The sequence below is a fragment of the Daphnia carinata genome, chromosome 8, assembly GCF_022539665.2.
Source record: "Daphnia carinata strain CSIRO-1 chromosome 8, CSIRO_AGI_Dcar_HiC_V3, whole genome shotgun sequence".
Lineage (NCBI taxonomy): Eukaryota > Metazoa > Arthropoda > Branchiopoda > Diplostraca > Daphniidae > Daphnia > Daphnia carinata.
This window is the reverse complement of record NC_081338.1, coordinates 4,747,131-4,764,715: the sequence shown is the minus strand read 5'-3', so window position 1 is coordinate 4,764,715 and position 17,585 is coordinate 4,747,131. Positions and strand designations below refer to the sequence as shown.

Here is a 17,585-nt window from a genome sequence, read left to right as displayed (position 1 = left end):
GTTTTTGTTCTTTTTTTTTTTTAGAACATCTAGTCTACATAGCCCCTACCGCACTTTCGGAAGGGGAAGGGTAAGAAAAAAAAAAAAGGGAAAAAGATTAGAATCATTTCGAAATCAATAGCCTTGCTCAAAAACAAAAATTCACGTTTTTAAAAACAAAAAAGGATTAAAACAAAAAAACAAAAAAAAAACAAAAAAAAAGAAAATATGTATTTGAGTTGTTTAAAAAATATGTAAAGCAATCAGCTTGGGCAATAAATCCATAAAATGTGTATACATATCAGAAATAGATATATACACTATAGAGCAAGTTTCATGCGTGGGGTGCCATTTTCTGCTGGCCGCCCTCCTACCCACGTTTCCATCGTGTTCGCTCCAGGGGTTTAAGCATGCATAAGAAACAAACGAAAAAAAATTCAGATTTTCTCCAAGATCGCAACTTTATAACCATGCGATGATTTTTTTTTTTTTTTCGAAACATTTTTCTTCTTCTTCTCACGTCTATCCCTTTTTCTCTTCTCTCGGTGTCCCCTACCGTTTTTTTTTTCTTCTTCTTCTTCTTTCCATCTTCAGTTTCTTATTTTTATGAAGTTTTACTATCGAAAAACCCTGCGGCACACCGGGGCACCCCGAAGAAAACCTTTTTGTATTTTCCGCCCGATGAATCATTTTAAAGTTTTTTTTTTTTTTTCATTCCCGACAAGTTTTTTTTTTTTTTTAGTAGTAGGCCTTTTTTTTCGATTAATCCGATGGAAATGAATGTGTTCACTCACCATCCACACAACTTTGGCCATCATTCTTTCACTGCGCTTCTTTTTGTTTTGTTTTCAAGGGGGGGGGGGAGGAGGCTTTCAAGAAGCAGGTAGAAACTTCGGTGATGGCAGCACTCAACTAACTTAATTACAGAAATACCATCCCTCTTGGCAAAAGAACGTTAATAGTTATTTAAGCTGCCGTGGCAGCGGCATTTAGCAGCCACGAGCTACCGTCACTCGTTTTTTTTTTTTAAACCTGTAATTATTTGCATAAAATGTCCTTTATCATCGTCGATGTAATTATACGCATTGCAGATATGCGACATCAACTTCTTTTATTTTTCTGTTTTTTTTTTTAAATAATTATTCAAAAGACAAAACTGGAAAATTTGAATGAAAACGAGCTCTGGTACGAGTTGCGTTATAATTTCCCTTAGTTTTGGTGGGGGGGGGGGGGGAACCCCCGCGAAGAGTTCTATTCCAGAAGCCAACGGGGGATCTTTGCATTTTGCTGGGAAAAAGACACAAGAACCAGATAATCTGGGCTCTATCCCTTCCCTTATTTCAATCCGTAGACATAACTTTTGCCAAAGTTGATATTTGAAAGGAGCACATCGTGAGAATCTGAGCTGCTGCACAGGTAAATATCATCAGCTCTCTCCTCTCTGCTGTTCATAGTTATATAAACTATATATATATATATATATGAAACGAAAAGGGAGGAGGGCCTAGAGTCTTGTCAAAAAAAATAAAAAATATTGTAATAACGGCTTTGGTCAAGGAACACCTGTGCAGTTGAACTGTGGCTTCCAATTAACTACCTTACTTTTGAAGCTTCTTCCTTTCGTAAATTTTCAAACCAGCTGACCAATAGCAGCCCTCTTTTCTTCCTCTTCTTTTTCACAATTGGGTCTCTACCTTAAGCATTTGTTACAAAAGCGAATTGGATTTTTCTTTTTCCTTTTTTTTTAAATAATGTTTCGATTTTGTTTTCTCATTCCCACGGCTCTGTGGTTAACCAATGAGCCATGGTTTTAACCGAACACGTTTGAGCTATGGCTTCCATATATTTTCTCGAGTGTGCAATTTACTTGTGGTGATGGAAGACAAAACGTTAATGACGATCACCGGGGATGTACACACACACACACACACACACACACACATGGTCACACGTAAACTGTTCAAGAAGGAAACACGGCGTTCTGGAGTCTAACTGACAGTTTTCGAGGGGGCCACGTGAGATCTGTTGGCCCATCATCTTTTTCTTTCAAAATGGATGGAACGTACGGAATGCGTCTCTCAGTTTGACTTCGTTTCGGGGCATTCCTCTATGTACATTGGGCCCCGTTGTTATCCATCAATGAAAAGGTGAACCATTACGTTTATGGGTTCCAACATAGACGATGATTTAAAACAGCTTCACCGAACATCATTCACAAGTTGATGGAACTTTTTGTTGAAGTCGCTTTTTTCGGTCAAACCTATCAATAAAAAAAATTGTGCTTGATGTTTTCTAATTACGTAGTCCCCAAAACAAAATGCAGCACGTGCGTCCAAGTCAAACGATTTGAATAAAACGATCAAAAAAAAAAAAAGAAGTTGGCACAATTCAACTGTGAGAAGATATGAAAACTAACGTTACAAATGATCACATAGAAGTATAAATCATGTTGAAGTCTTTTACACGTTTTCTTTTTTGTATAATGTTTTAGAAAAGTTGATGATAATAAGCATCGCTTTAAAACGAAATATGATTAAATTAAAAATAGAAAATTCTATTTTTTTTTTTTTTTCAGAAAAAACTTTGACCTTACGAAGAAGAAGAAGAAGGAGGTGTGTGTGTGTGTGTGTGTGTTGTTTAATTTTTATGGTATACAACAATTGCTGGGAAAAAGAGGCGGAGTCAGTGGAGGAAGACAAGAAGAAGGAGAACGCTGGGGCAATAGGATGGGAAGGTGATAATTAGCCGCATTGGGCTCACCAGCTCACCACAATCAAAATTCACGCTGCAGGGGGTAGTACGAGAGAAATTACATTCTCAAGGTCTAATTACCATTACGGAAGCTTTTCTTCCTACTGTCACGTCACTCTTTTTTTTTTTTTTTATTTTTCTTTCTTTTCTATAATACCCTCATTTTTTGTTTTGTTTTTCCTTAGCCCCAAACCGCATTGCACTATAATAATACCGAGCGTGCATACATGTTCTCGTTCATTCCAGGACTTTTGTGGAACCAAAACGTGATCCTTGATGTCCTGAACATTGAAAGGTTATGATGGGCAGGATTCATCCAATGGCAGTCAAACATTTTCAAATGTGTAACGATGGAGGAGACACTGATCAAACGTATTTGTCGCTTCACGGTTGCATGAAGCCACGCATTTTTAACGTACCATCAAATTCAAACGCTGCCAGCCAACAAGTGGGGGACACGTGAGGAATTCTTTTCCTGTTAGCCCGACAAATGCACACCTTTTGCCCATATACACTCCCCTTCTCCCCCTTAAGAAAAAAAAAAACCTGACATTACAACATTGACAGGCCGGGGTTTGTACCTTGGCATAAGATGAATCACTTCATAAATTTCTGCCATACGTACGTACAGCAATTCTTTAGAAGAAAAAAAATTCAAATCTTCAAATGTCGTTTTCTTTTGGGTAGATGCCAACAACGAAATATGACTGTAATTTCATGTTTTTGGAAATTGAAGTTCACCTTTTTCTCCATTTTTCTTGTGCCTTTCTTTTTTTTTTTTTTTTTCATTAAGTTTTTAAACCCAGATCTTTCACAAATTTAAAACAATCAATTTCGTTTTGAAAAAGTAAAACAGTTTGAAATGAAACATTTTTGGTGGAGAAAACCACAGCAGTAGCGAGGGGTGGAGATGCAAGAAGGGGGAGGGGTTGATTTGGACACAAAAAGTCGACGTGGTGGAGGTGGGAGGGCGGTGCGAAGGCAGGTGATCAAGCGACCGGGCATGATAGGTTGACGGCACGCCTATCTTTTCCTTTTTACTTTTTTCACTCGTGCGACTTCCAACATTTCACGTGTCTACCCTTTTTTTTTTTTTTTTGCTGTGTGTGTACTTGTTTTTCCGACGCAGTTTGTGTTACCTACTTTTAATTCGACGTTTGCGTCCATCACGATTGCGTCCCGCGTTTTCGATCCCGGCGGATGCAATCCACCAGTTTCAGTGGTTGCCCAGTGAATATGAAACGCGTCCCGATGGTCCAGAAAGCCTCACATTTTTGGCCTGTGTCACAGGTAAGTTCCTTATTCCAAATTTTTTTTTTTTGTTGTTGTTGTATGTTGTTTATGAAGGTAGAGATGTTGTCCTTTTTTTTTTTTTCTATACCCTTTGATTTTTCAGTGTAATTTTTCACTGTCTTTAAGCCATTTCTCGACTGCGTCAATGTCAACCTACAACACTCGAACACGAAGTGGGAGGAGACAATAGAGCCCTTTTTTTCTTTTTTAAACTCTCTTGACATTCGTCTTGTTATTCCCCTTGTCTTTCTAAAGATATAAAATGGAACCCGCGCTCCTCTTTACATCTATAGATTTTTTTTTTTTTTTTTTTTTTGGCATTCTCTATCCGGACTCTTAAGCTGTTTGAGAAAACCCTTTTTGAAGAGGTCATTTCCAACAAAAGATTGCTGGAATGTTTTTTTTTTTTTTAAACCCCCCCCCCCCAACAAGTAGAAATGGATCTTGTTTAATGACGAACAAGGGACAGATGTATACAGGCCAAGCACATCATTAGGGCTCGCTTGAAAAATCAGATATAACAAATGAAACAAGTTGCGTCAGTTGGGTCGTACGTGAACTTTGTCTTTTTTTTTTAAATTTTTATACAACGTTTGCAGAGTTTGTCGATCTTCAAAAAATGGTCCAGTCAAGAAAATGGGGAGTGGTCCTGATCTCCGTTAACACAACCAACCCCACGATTTTTCAACCATTCTAACTGAAAAAAATAAAAAAAAGAATTTCCCAATGATTCAGGTAGAAAAAAGGTTGCATTCAAAAGTTGTGAGAGGTCTCACACACAATTCAAAAGCGAAGAAGAAGAGGCAGGACGAGGGTTAGAAAGGCAGCAAATAACCAGTTCGAAGGGCTTGTCAGATTAAGTTAACTAACGGTAACATAGTGGGCACTGGTAATTAATTAATTACAGGTAGAAGCCAGTGGGCTGGCACTTTAAGGCCTCCCTGTGAGCATTTGTGTAATAAGCTTTTCTTGTCGAAAAACAAAAGGCCTACCCTTTTTCTTTTCTTTGTGTCTCTCTTCGAAACGCTATTACAACTGTTGTACTACATCTACACGTGTGGCCTATAGTTTTGCAAGACCTTCGTATTTAAAGTCAAAATATTCTAGTAAATGCGATAGAAGGCCACTGTGGAAATCGAAAGAAGACATTCAAGGCTTTCAATGTTGTCCTTGGACTAGGCAGGATATGGTCCTCACGTAACACTTTTCATTTTTGCCTTGACGTCCTTCAACAAATGTTGAAATGATGAAATTCTTTCATTTGTTTCGCGAACTTGCTGTGTGAATGTGCAATTGCGATTCGATTGAATAACATCTGAAAGAAAAAGAAAAGAGTTGGATCTCAGAGCAATGCGGCGCAAGATGAAAGATAAAGACGAACAAACAATAGCTCATGAATTCAGAGAGGGGGAAAAGAAAACAAAAAAAATTCGTTTTTACTCAGCCGTTGCTATCACAAAGGCGATCTTTAAAAAAAAAAAAAAAGAAAAACTTTCGGCTCTTTTGCGGTGTATCTAAACACAAATTCATTTCCATATAGCCGCCAGCCATAACGCCAGTTGCCGTAATATACAAAACGATTAAACTAAAAAGCCAAGACGGATTTCACGTTCCAGCATTTTTAAATCAAATGACTCTTCTTTATAAAGACACGAACGCATCAAGTTCATTAGCTTTTTCCAAAAATGTGTGTGTGTGTTTTTTTTTTTGTGTGTGCTGCGTCCGACCGTCTAAACGTGCCTCCCTTCTATATCGAAATAGATAGCCATCCATCACAAGCGTAGGCCTTGTAATGTCATATTGTTCGGATCACTTATATCATAGTTGAGGGGCGCGTGTCGTCTACACTCACAGACACATGAAAATTGGAAAAGGAAATGAAACAAGAATAGATATGCTATCCATCACCGAGAAGAGGCATCAACCGTATGTTTCGACGTGCGTTCAAACTTGGGTCTGTTTATTGTCATGAAAACCTATTGGCTTAGAGGGGGCATTTTAATTGAATACAGTATACCTCAATTTAGTCAGTTATTCAAAAAAAATAAATAAACTCGGAGGATTTAGAAATGACAAACCTCGTGATCATCGACCTTAATGGATGGAGTTATGTAGATAAAAAAAAAAAAAAAAAAAAAAATATGAATAAACTTAAGAAGAAGAGACCATGGATCCGGTCCAGACGTTGCGTGACGTATGTATTGAATACATACAAAGCGCGACGCTGTCATAATATTTACAGTTGTCGTATATAAAAAAGGAAAAAGCCATCACGGAACTGCGTCACCTAACTTAAAAAACGTGGCGAAAATGACATTGAACAAAAGACTATCGTCTTTTTCCCACAAAAGGGATTCATTTTTCTTCTATCTGCGCACGAAAAAGATTAAGGCCAACACAAAGGGAATTATTATCGAAATCGAAATAAAATTGATAGCGTAGGTATATATATATATATGTGTGCTCTCGGGACGAAGGGGAATATAACATTTTTGAGAGGGGGTAAAGGTTTTATTTTTGAATTTCTGACCCCCGTTGAGATTGGTGTATACCGGTACTTGGTTCTTCTTTGAGGGGCAGGTCTGCACAGCCCCATAGATCAAGAGCTGCTGTGGCACATCAAGGTGCTCTGCACACTCTGACTCTATTCAACAGTATAGATATGCAAGACAGCAGCACTGCATGGTGTCCCCTCTTTTTCTCTTCTTTTCGAAGGCAGTTCGACTATGTACGTTTCGTTTCCCAGCTGCTTTTCCAGCTGCCATGCAGAGCCACTGTTTTCAGCCAGGGCTTTGCACACATTGCAGACGGGCCACAAAGAGCCCAGGCTTTTTAAATAGCCCCACACCTCTATATATATAGTGAAAAACGAATTTTCTTTTTTTTCGCGATTCGGCATTCAACGGAATAATATAAACGTGAATGCTATCATTTCATGCTCCGCTATGTTCATCATAACGTTTTGATGGCCTTCCTTAACAAGATCCGCAACATTCTCTTGTCTTTTTATGCAACGCGTATAATACATGCAAAAAAAAACAAACAAAGGAATGTAGTGCAATTCTATTCATTATTATATAAACTGATTATTTGCAAATGATGAGAGGTTTCCGACGGAGGTCGTGTTATGTCCAAAAAAAAATACAAAACCTTTTCGCTTCGTTAGGTTCTTTTTTAAAACATTTTTTTTTTTTTGTCTGTTGATGTGAAACCTATGGAAGCAAATGATTCTCGACGATTCCGGACAACATGTGTTAGACATAAAACAAAATGAAATGATGAGGGAAACACGTTTTCGTTTTAAAAAGGCAATTTGAAAGCAAGAGATAGAGAAATGCCTTCACTTCAAACATAGAAAAAGAAAATTATGTTTTTTCTTTTTTCTTTTTTAAACGTGAACCTTTTCGCTTTTGTATGTAAGAAAAACAAAAATTTTTCAAAGAGAAACACCTGCGTTATGATTGGCTGTTAGGCGGTTCCAACCTCTTTCTTTTCTTTTGAGGTCTTCCACCCAATAGGTTATAGGCTGATGGCGTCTAACTGCTGGCTTCGGGCCAGTCTCTTATGCATTTTCTTTTGTTTTGTTAAGCAAATAAATTCCTACCAAAAACTCGAGAGTAGGAACTCTATCTATACGTTGCACGTTGCAAGCGCACAAGAGAGTCTCTACAGATGGCATTCGACGTGTAATCCATTGTTTTGTTTTTTTCGAGCCATTGCAATTGATCAATCATCGCCAATGAAATCCAACAGCACGCATACACTCAGCTCTAACAAGACATTGCTCAAAGGCACTGTCTTCAACGGAAATGAACAAAACTTGCCCTGTAGGTGTGTCAGAAACCTGATGAGTGACGATGTTGATTCATTTTTCTTGCTGCTCTAAGGCATTTAAAAAAAAAAAAAAATCAGAGATATTTTTCAGCTTTGCCCTTGCGCTATAGCGAAGAGGCGCATTACATAATTTCAAATGAAATCATCTTTTTAATAATCGCGCAGTTTTGCGGCGAGATGTTGTTCTTGTGGGACTCTTTTTTGTTTAGCACGGGCCAAGCACAGCAGGAACACAAAAACCAACACCAGGGGAGCCTTGTGTGTTTATTTCCCAAACGTGCTGCGATATACTTGTCCATGAGCAATAAAGCATTTGACTTTCGGTGAGGGTGTCCCTCTCCTTCGAAAATGGAGAACATACGGACAAATGAGCTACGCCATAAAAACGGAAAATATGAACTCTATTTATACGATAAATGCACAAGTGGGAGAATATAAAAAAAAACTCGTACTCTTCCTCCTTGGGCTCTAATGTCATTTGGCGATGGACGACCCATCTCGAGGTTCCTTATATATTTTTAGAAATTTAAGGTTTAAAACGACGAGCCACCGGCGTCGAAACTCCAAAAAGCCAATAACCATATCAATATAACGAGTGAGCAATTAGCTTAGAGGACAGTGTAAAAGAAAAAAAAAAAAGCTTCAACTTAGATGTGGAAGAAACAACTTTGGTGCCTCGTAAAAATTGAAGATCTAGTTCCCAAACTTCCCAACAATAGACGTTTCTCCCTTTTTTTTTTTTTTTTTTTTTTCCAGCCTTCATAGTGTTTCAAAAGAAAAGACCACACTGGCAATAAATCTATCCGTTTCTCTCAATGGGACAAAGTTTTTTTTCTTCTTTACCTATAAGGTCGAGGTTCTTTGAGTACCTCGGGGTAAAGAAGAGATTTTTTTTTCTTCTAGTCGAACAAAAGCCAGTTGACCCTCCTTTCAGCGATGACAATGAAGCTGGCCCTCAAGACGAATGACCCAAAGTGACGTTTACATTGGAGATAGCCGTCTTGTTATATAGACCCTCTACTTTTCCAGCATTTTGATTTTTTTTTTAAGGTTTAAAGTCAAACGAGGGAGCTAAAGTGTTTTCCCCAGTTTTGAAAGCGATGTCCTCTCTCGCCATATTCGGATATTAAAATTCATATAAACATTCCGCTTGCTGGTTATACAAGCATTTAATGGGCTGTGGCCAGTGAAGTGGGTGTTGATTACGTGTGTCTCTTATACACCAAACGAAAAATTCAAAAATACATTTCTAACGTAGGAAGAAGGCGCGTTATAATACTGTGGGCTTCCCCCCATTAAGCTATAAGAGTGAAAGGTTACTGGGGATGTCATTGCTGCTTGATCCTCTATATGAAATAATATCGAAAACCCCAATGTTGAGTGGCTTTCCCCTCGTTTTTATTCGATTTCTTTCCCCCCTCTCTCTCTTGCCACTCCAACAGCTGAATGGGGGTCTTTCTCGAAATGTGACAGGCAATGCAAACAGCCTATATAGCTTTATAGTGTCGCAAAGGATTTGTAGACTTTGAGGTCATAAAACGGCAAAGAAATGGATAGGGGAGGAATAGGACATGTAGCCAGTTTTTCTTGTACATCTTTGCTAGAGATTTTCAGGTCGAAGAATAGAAGAAGCAACAGTCATTTCCTTTAAAAAAAAAAATAAATGACCATTATGCAATCTACTGAGAGATCTTCCGATGATATTGTAAACGTGTACCACTAGCAGAAGCTATACGGTTGAACATTCAACAAGAATTAAGAACGTCATAATGTAGAACTGCCTGCAACAACAAATGCGATACTAAACGCAAAAAATATATATAATATAATAATAATAATAATAATAAATAATAATATAATATATAATATAATTTAATAATATAATAATATGTAATAATATAAAAAATTATATATATAATATAACAACAGAGATTCGAACCCATGCAATCAGCATAGCACCTGTGCGCTATGCCACAGCACCATACTTCATTTACACGCTATACACATAAGCTGGCTATTTGAATGGGTGACATCCAAACCAAAATTTGGTTGGGATGTGCGGTCCTGGCACAGTGGTTATCACCCACGCTTTGTAATCTGTAGTCCTCGGGTTCAAGTCCCGCCACCGCCAACTTCCGCCAATTTCCTCCCTTCCCTCCACTCTCTCCTCCCACCACCCTCCCCTCCCACTCAAGATTCATCTCATCGGGTTACGCAACATTCAACATCTTCATCACAACGGATTCGCAAGATTCTTCATCGCACCATATCAAGAAACAAGAAAGAAAAAAAGGAAGAAAGAAAAAAGAAGAAGGAAAAAAAGGAAAAAAGAAGCAATAAATAAGAAGAGCCATGCCTACTATAATAGGGGCTAAAAATGGCACACTCAAAAAACACACACACACACATACACAAAAGACACGTACAGACGCTTTACATCGATCTGTAGTACCGTTCACTACATGTTGAAGATCGACCCAAAAAACTGAGGTAGAGAAGAGGTGATCGGAACTCGTAGGTTGTTCGTAGGTCTCCCCATGGCCTGAAAGACGGTTCATGGATGCAGGCAGCTTATCATCGGGCGATGTGACCCTCCTCGATACCAAAAGTTTTTGCTGTTTACTGTTTAAATTACATTGTTTTCGAGGTTTTCACAGAAACGAACGTCATCTAGCGAGACTATAACGTAAACTAGGTATTCTAATGAACTTGGTGTGGTATTGGTATTCTTGTGGTATTCTAATGGCACATTGTATTTCAAAAGCAAATATTTAAACTTGTTTCTCACTCATGAACCAAGTGAATGATAGAACCGCTGTACATGCAAGAACGAAAATACACATATGTGAAACGGTTCGCTAGATCAAGTGGGATGAATCCTCTGTTTCTTTAAGATCCTAAACAACAGCATGTGCTATCGTAACTTGTGCAGGTTAACGATGGCGTCTTCGGGACTAGTTTTATGAAACATAAAGTGTCCCTGAACTGATGCGGGGCTTAAATTTTTGTCAAGACTTTTAGCAGCTTGGACGAATCGCTCCACGAGCAATTCGTGCGCTTCAGGATAGAATTTCCTGAACATGTTGGCTGTAAGGTAATAGACAAATGAAATTAAACAGCTGCGTTTTATGAACAATAATAATTGTATGATTTACCGAGCTGGAATTCGGAACAGTATCCGATGAATTCTTGGACGTCGACTCTTCCCGGCCGAATAAGAGCTGGATCAAGCCGATCCAGGTAATTGGTGGTCATGAAAAGGACCCTCGCTTCCGTCGACGTTACACCATCCAAGCAATTTAAAAGCCCGCTGAGTGTAACGCGGTTGGCACCGTCATACGCACTCTTCACTGGATCAAATTAGAAAATCAATAAATATTTCAATTTGAAAACAACAGGACACCCTCGACGAACCTGATTTCGATTCATCTCTGCTTACAAAGGCCGCGTCGATATCTTCTAATAAAATAATACTTTGCACCGGCGCTGTATTCATCAAATGATTTAAACGGTCATCCTTTGAGGGACAAAACGAAAGGATTGTGTAAAATCAATCGTAAATATCAGAACAGATGGCAAACTTACCGTCAGGCCTTTTTCGCTAAGGTTCAGAACGCAAACTACGCACTCCAATTTTCCAGCCAATGCGGTAATAAATGAAGATTTACCGCAACCTTGAGCAGTATAAGAAAAGTTGCGGTCGTGTAACGAACATTCAAATGTATAAATAAATCACCTGGAGGACCATGAAGCAAATACCCTCGGCGATACGGAACTCCTATGATAGCAAGGTTTCTTTCAATGGCAAACGGAAAAACGACATGCACGCAATACCTCTTTGAGAATACCATTGCGGGTTGCCAATGAAATCAACTAGATCCTGCACTATTCGCTCGGCCACTCCGACGTCGAGGACAACGGATTCTAGTGGGCGGCGTTTCCGAGGTGCTCCAAACTGTCTCCATTCAGATCCCAAGGCGGTGTACAGTATAGTTCTTCCTTCTGTTTGTTTCAATGCTACCAACCTAGCTGAGTTCCAAAATAATTCATTACAATTATGGATGAAAACATATTAAGCTTTCTTTTGCTCAGACCTTCTTCTAACATATCTGTAAACATTTTTTTATTTTTTCCTAATGCTGTCAGTGTGACTGTCTCCCACGGCACACCCATGTGTAAATCTAAAGTGTGTTGTTCTCGTGTTCTTTCAACTCTTATCCAATTATTTTTATACCTATAGAAAACATTGCATAAAAGCATATTGCTCTGTGATAGCTTAAAATTCAAACTACTTGAAGAGGTGTACACCAACACTAGGAATAAAGTGATAAGATGTAGAAACTTTTCCAGATTCAGACTGGGAAAATTCGGTTGCTACACTCAGATGCTGTGTTTGCACAGCTCCACGTGTGGTAATCCATTGTAACATCCACTGGTAGCTCTTGTCTCTACATGGTACTGAATGGAATGGAGGAAATTTTACATTAATTTTCCATTGCTCAAATCAGGAAACAAATTTAAGAGTTGCTAAGTTTGACATACCTTCCAAAGTCATTATATAATGCCTCCGAAAGAGAATGAGAGTTCCTTGCCACCCTTTTCGAAGTAATGCAGCACCCGCACCAACACCAAATAATCCAAAACCAGCCCCAAAATATGGATTACTAGTCAAAGAAGATATGTAATCAGCTATAGTCATTTTTGATCAATGCTGGCGTTTAAAAAAAATACACATTTAATCCTCGGAACCAACTAAACTTTATTATTATTATTTTTATTATTATTTTTGGTTTTAATCATATGCTTTTAGCAGGAAACTTTGCAGACGACGCCGGTTGGTGGTGTTTTCGAAAAAAAATCCACGTTGCCAAAAAAGTTACTGTGTTTCTCAAATAAAAAAAAAGCCTACAAAAATTGTACCAATTTTTTAACGATAGATCTCGTTGTAGGACTTTTCATTAAAAAACCTATTTTAAAAGTATTAAAAGATCGTTGTTCAATTAGCTACAATTAGGATTTAGGGATTTTTAATTTTTATTCTGGAGCTGTTGCCTGTTGGAGTCTGGCAATGGCCTAGCTCCTTTGGATAATTATTCATAAAAACACGTTCGACTGTGGTGGAATCGCTTGATCCAAGTTATAAAAGCATTTCGGGCAAAACGACCATAGACGTGGTACTCATAAATGTTTACAAACAACTGGCATAGATTCGGAAATTTGATTCAAACAACCTTCTCGTAAATCGGCTAAGGTAGCAAGTTCGAGCAGAAGAAAGTGAACAACCGAGAATGGCGGTACTGAAAAAAAGAGCCTTAGCGGAGTACAGCCAAGTTGTACAGGTACGAACGAAAGGTTTGGAAACGTTCTTTTTGTTATAAGCTGTATAAACACTTTTCAGGAAGAAGCATGTAGCAAGCCATTACAGCTTATGAAGAAACCTCGTCTCTCGAGTGTACAACTGGAAGACGAACTTGTGACTGATACTTTAGAAAGACTAGAAACTAATGATGACTTAGTGGCTTACTTAAATCATATCCAGAGAAAACTTCCCTTCCATGTAAGCTGAAATCATGTGTTTGTTTAGAATATGACAGCCCTCTTTTATTAAAAGTGTGGCATCAAATTTCCGACTTTTAGGCTGATGACAAAGTTGTTCTCATGAGAAAATTGATAGAGACATATCACCGTAGTGAGCAGTCACATATACGGTTGAAAATTATTGGGATACTAGGAGATTTCAGAAAAATTTCCAAATTTGATATACAGGTAAAGTTATTGCAATGAATGTTTTTTCTGTGTTCAATATAACATCATTTGATTAATTTTTGTAGTTAATTATAAATGAAGTAATCAAACTTCTTTCCATGGAAACATCCCACAAAGTTTGTGCTTCAATGATCAGTGTGTTATCAAAGCTGGGAAATTTGCTTGCTTGTGATAGCCCACTGCTAAATAAAATTATCAACATTGGGACACAAGTATGCATGGTTCATTATTTACTTATCATCTAGTATTAAACATCTGTCTTTTGAATCTGCATTTTCAGTTACTTAACAATTCCAGTCATCTGGTAAAATGCCATTGCCTTTCCCTACTTGGTGGGCTGTCAAATACTACCACTCTCCAAGGTGAAAATGTGAAACATATCTGCAAGTTTACGAAATCTCAGGATCCAAGAGTACGTACGGCTGCCTATGATGCATTGGTAAGTCTGTGGAAATAGCCTGATGTAGATTTTCAAACCGGTATTCAAAATGAGTTTATTTACTATTTGTTTCGTCATTTACAAAGCTTCGTTTGCACGACCGCGGACAAAAATTAGAGCTGTGTGTGTACGCTGATGTGTGCACTGCTCTACAAGACGACAATGAAAACGTAAGGCAATCTGCAATGCGTATTGTCTGGGTATTATCTCATACGTACCCGGAGAGGTATGAAAAACTGTGTGCACTGTAATAATGAATTTAGAATGAAAAATGTTTCTTGCAGCTGTGTTATGATCCCTGGGTGTCAAGATGAGGTCCATTTAGTTGATGACGCGTTTGCCAAGATTTGTCAAGCTATAGGTGACCTTTCGGTTAATGTAAGAACATTAGCTGCTGAACTACTAGGATCCATGGTCAATGTCAATCCCCATTTCCTGGAGCAAACATTAGACAAAAAGTTGATGTCTGATATGAGAGTAATTTTTATATTCTAATCATAATTTTTTAACTTTTTTTAATAGCATTTTTTCTTCCTTTAAAGCGCAAACGCTCTGCTCATGAAAGACATTGGGAAACAGTCACATCAGGGGAATGGGCAAGTGGCACTCGCTGGGCTGACGATAAGCCACGCGAAAATTTAGATGCCGAATCTGTATCTCTTATACATAGTGGGGCTTGTGGAGCATTTGTTCACGGTCTTGAAGACGAATTTATGGGTGAATTTTAAATTGATGATTTTTTATAACATTTAGATTTTACTTCGGGTTGTCTTCGATCAATTCCTAAAATGATTTCTCGCCTTTTTAAAATTCTATTTCTAATTGCAGAAGTGCGCAGCGCTTCCCTCGACTCACTCTGTCAGTTGGCGCTTTCCAATCCAAGATTTGCAACGCTTTCTTTGGATTTCCTTGTCGAGTAAAATACCTTTTCCTTCAAATTTGAAAAGTTACTTAGATTTTTGGTTAATAGCATGTTCAACGACGAGATTGAAGAAGTTCGTCTGAAAGCCATAGACTGTATGACTAAAATAAGTCACCTTATTGTGTTGCGTGAAGATCAATTAGAAATTATATTAGGAGTCCTAGAGGTAAAGTATGGCTTTATTGGAGTGTAATATACCATAACTATTCTATTCGTGTTAATATTTTAGGATTCCAATGTTGAAATCCGCGAAGGGTTGCATCGAATGCTTGGAGCGTGTCGCCTATCAACAAAGGCTTGTCTCAAACTTTGTGTCCAGGCTTTACTTGATAACCTTAAGCGTTATCCTTAAGTATTAACTTACACATTTTTAGTTTTCGAAAACATTTTATACATTTAGTTGAAACCATTTAGGATAAACGATCGATCTGGCGTTGTCTTCAATCGCTCGGATCCAGTCATCCGAATTTGACACTTCTACTGGTTCCCGAATTGTTAACTGTCCATCCTTTTTTTGACATGCCAGAAGCTGACGTGGAAGATCCATCATGTAAGGACGAACACGTATTTTGTTTTTACAAATCATCTACTTTAATGCAATTGCTTTTCTTCTTTCCAAGACGTTTGCGTGTTGTTGCTCGTGTTCAATGCCGCCCAGTTCTGTCCCCAAATTCTTAGTTTGTTTGAGGAACATATTCGCAGACATTATCGTTACCTCCGCGACACAATTTCGAATTTTGTGCCACGTCTTCAGGTAATGTGTGATAATGTGCTTTCCGTAGTCTTTTCCTTAATATTGATTTCGTTCTTTTCATGTTTATAGCTCGCTGGAGTAGAAGAAATGGAAACACAGGTGGAATTTGATACGAACACCAACTATTTTCTTCAAAATGTTATGTCACGCTTGAACCAGCCAACCAGTGCAAATCAGATCAAAGTATGGGATGCTGCTTGTCATGATTTGATTCGCTTGGCTCAAATCGACAACAATTTGGCGCACGGCGTTGAACTTTTAGCCACGCAGTTGGAGTGTCATATCTTGATTGCAAAGGTGATGAATAGTCCAGCTTGGATTGACTCTTCAAGCCTTAATGCACAGGATGGTGATGTGGTAAAAAATCTGATTGATCAGTTACAACGGTGTAGTCTTAGGTAATGAAAGGTATTCATTGTTTAACCGATTTGCGTCCTATACATGGATTTTTTTTTCCAATTTTAGGCTACAGTATATGTTCAGCAATCTATCGACTGAAGAAAAGCTCCTTATTCAAAGCACACGTTTACAAGCAATGGCGATTCAATTGGTCTATATTGTTCGAGCTAGTAATACGTCTGCGTTGGCTTTATCGGACCATTTTGTTTCTAGAGTTGAAGCATTGAAAGGGTAATTCTACCTTTGAATCTTACGATAAAACAACTGTATTGATTCCTGATAGGTATGGAAATTTGCCCTCTTTCGCTGGGTGCATTGTCAAGGAAATAACGCGCTTAGATGACACGAAACCTGGCGTATTATCAAGAATCTTGCTCCCCATTCTTCAGGCACATATGTATGTTGCCCCGTTTTGCCTTCCTGCTAAGGTAAAAATCTAGTTCTACCAAGAAACGTACATACAAAATTGTTTTAATTTGTTTGTTTATCTTGTAGGCCTTTAAAGTGAATGCTGAAATTTTAGAGCCGACTGGGGAGTCCGATAATCCCCAGAAATTTCTGGCGGGTTTCGTATTAGGGGTGGTTTTAGATGCCGAAATTCAATGTCTCGCTCATCCAGAATATTTGCGAGTTCGGGTGAAATATCCCGATCTTAATGCCCAGTTAATCATACCGCAAGAGTCACATCTGAAAAGGATCAAACAGTATGCTCAAACCGAACTCAGCGAAAACGTTACAGTTATTCCTGAACATCGTCTGCGAACATCGGTTCTAGTGTCACACCAGGTGTGGACAGAATCATCGCATATTGAGCTTTCTTTGGTTTTGGATGTTATGGATCCGGAGGTTCCTTCTGCATTGAAAAGGTGGCGAGGTTTTTCGGAAGATTCATTTATTATTGAACTTTGTAAACCTGTGCGAGTACTTGTATCTCCCAAACCAATCAAACGAGGAATATAATTTCTTGCCAGATGGTCGGACGGTATGTGGGATCTCTGGTTGTTCGCCTGAAGTGAAGAATATATAATTGTTCGCTTTTTACCATATGCTAGTTGGTTCTGATATTACAGAAAACTGGTAAGCTGATGAGAATTAATCAATAGAATTTTACGATTGTGGTTCGTCAAGGCCATGTTACATGTACTAATAAATACCTTTTGTTTAGTTGACACCCAAAGAAATTCGCCTAATAGGACGATGGGAGTTCATTTTTTTCTTGTGAGGTAATTCATTTTTAGTTTAAATAGCAACAGTTTGATAAAGCTAATTTAAAGGAATGAAACAGAGCTAAATTATCATGGGTGAACATCAGCCACGAATATGGTTTACTAACATTTTTCTAAGGTTTGAGGTTTTGAATTCGCGGGCTTTCAGGTACACACGTAGAAGTGCGAACGCCATCTATCGGGTGTACCGGTTATCAAGAACTTCCCGACGTTTTTAACTTT

General features: G+C 38.3%; 2 protein-coding genes across 2 annotated transcripts; one reads left to right on the top strand and one right to left on the bottom strand.

The window, feature by feature from the left end:
- Window positions 1-10,660: 10,660 nt before the first annotated feature.
- LOC130704086 (mitochondrial chaperone BCS1-like) lies at window positions 10,661-12,613 on the bottom strand. Its single transcript, XM_057525569.2, has 9 exons — window positions 12,400-12,613; window positions 12,150-12,315; window positions 11,952-12,091; window positions 11,692-11,886; window positions 11,594-11,635; window positions 11,443-11,531; window positions 11,272-11,374; window positions 11,013-11,207; window positions 10,661-10,944 (listed from the first exon to the last, which is right to left on the bottom strand). Exons 1-9 carry the CDS (start codon window positions 12,554-12,556, stop codon window positions 10,772-10,774), a joined length of 1,260 nt encoding a protein of 419 aa, XP_057381552.1. The 5' UTR covers window positions 12,557-12,613; the 3' UTR covers window positions 10,661-10,771.
- Window positions 12,614-12,973: 360 nt separating this feature from the next.
- LOC130704084 (integrator complex subunit 4-like) lies at window positions 12,974-17,247 on the top strand. The gene is given in 17 exon segments (XM_057525567.2): window positions 12,974-13,196; window positions 13,256-13,414; window positions 13,495-13,623; window positions 13,689-13,835; window positions 13,904-14,062; window positions 14,149-14,288; window positions 14,347-14,539; window positions 14,605-14,779; window positions 14,891-14,978; window positions 15,033-15,150; window positions 15,214-15,336; window positions 15,399-15,534; window positions 15,605-15,738; window positions 15,808-16,136; window positions 16,204-16,368; window positions 16,421-16,565; window positions 16,633-17,247. Coding segments are annotated over 17 exon segments (2,856 nt in total). The 5' UTR covers window positions 12,974-13,145; the 3' UTR covers window positions 17,098-17,247.
- Window positions 17,248-17,585: the final 338 nt, after the last annotated feature.

Coding starts and splice junctions, on each gene's coding strand:
- LOC130704086 (XM_057525569.2), bottom strand. CDS start 12,556: ATGACTATAGCTGATTACATATCTTCTTTGACTAGTAATCCATATTTT. Junction 11,375..11,442: donor TTAGCGAAAAAGGCCTGACG/GTAAGTTTGCCA, acceptor TGTCCCTCAAAG/GATGACCGTTTAAATCATTT. Junction 10,945..11,012: donor CTGTTCCGAATTCCAGCTCG/GTAAATCATACA, acceptor ATTACCTTACAG/CCAACATGTTCAGGAAATTC.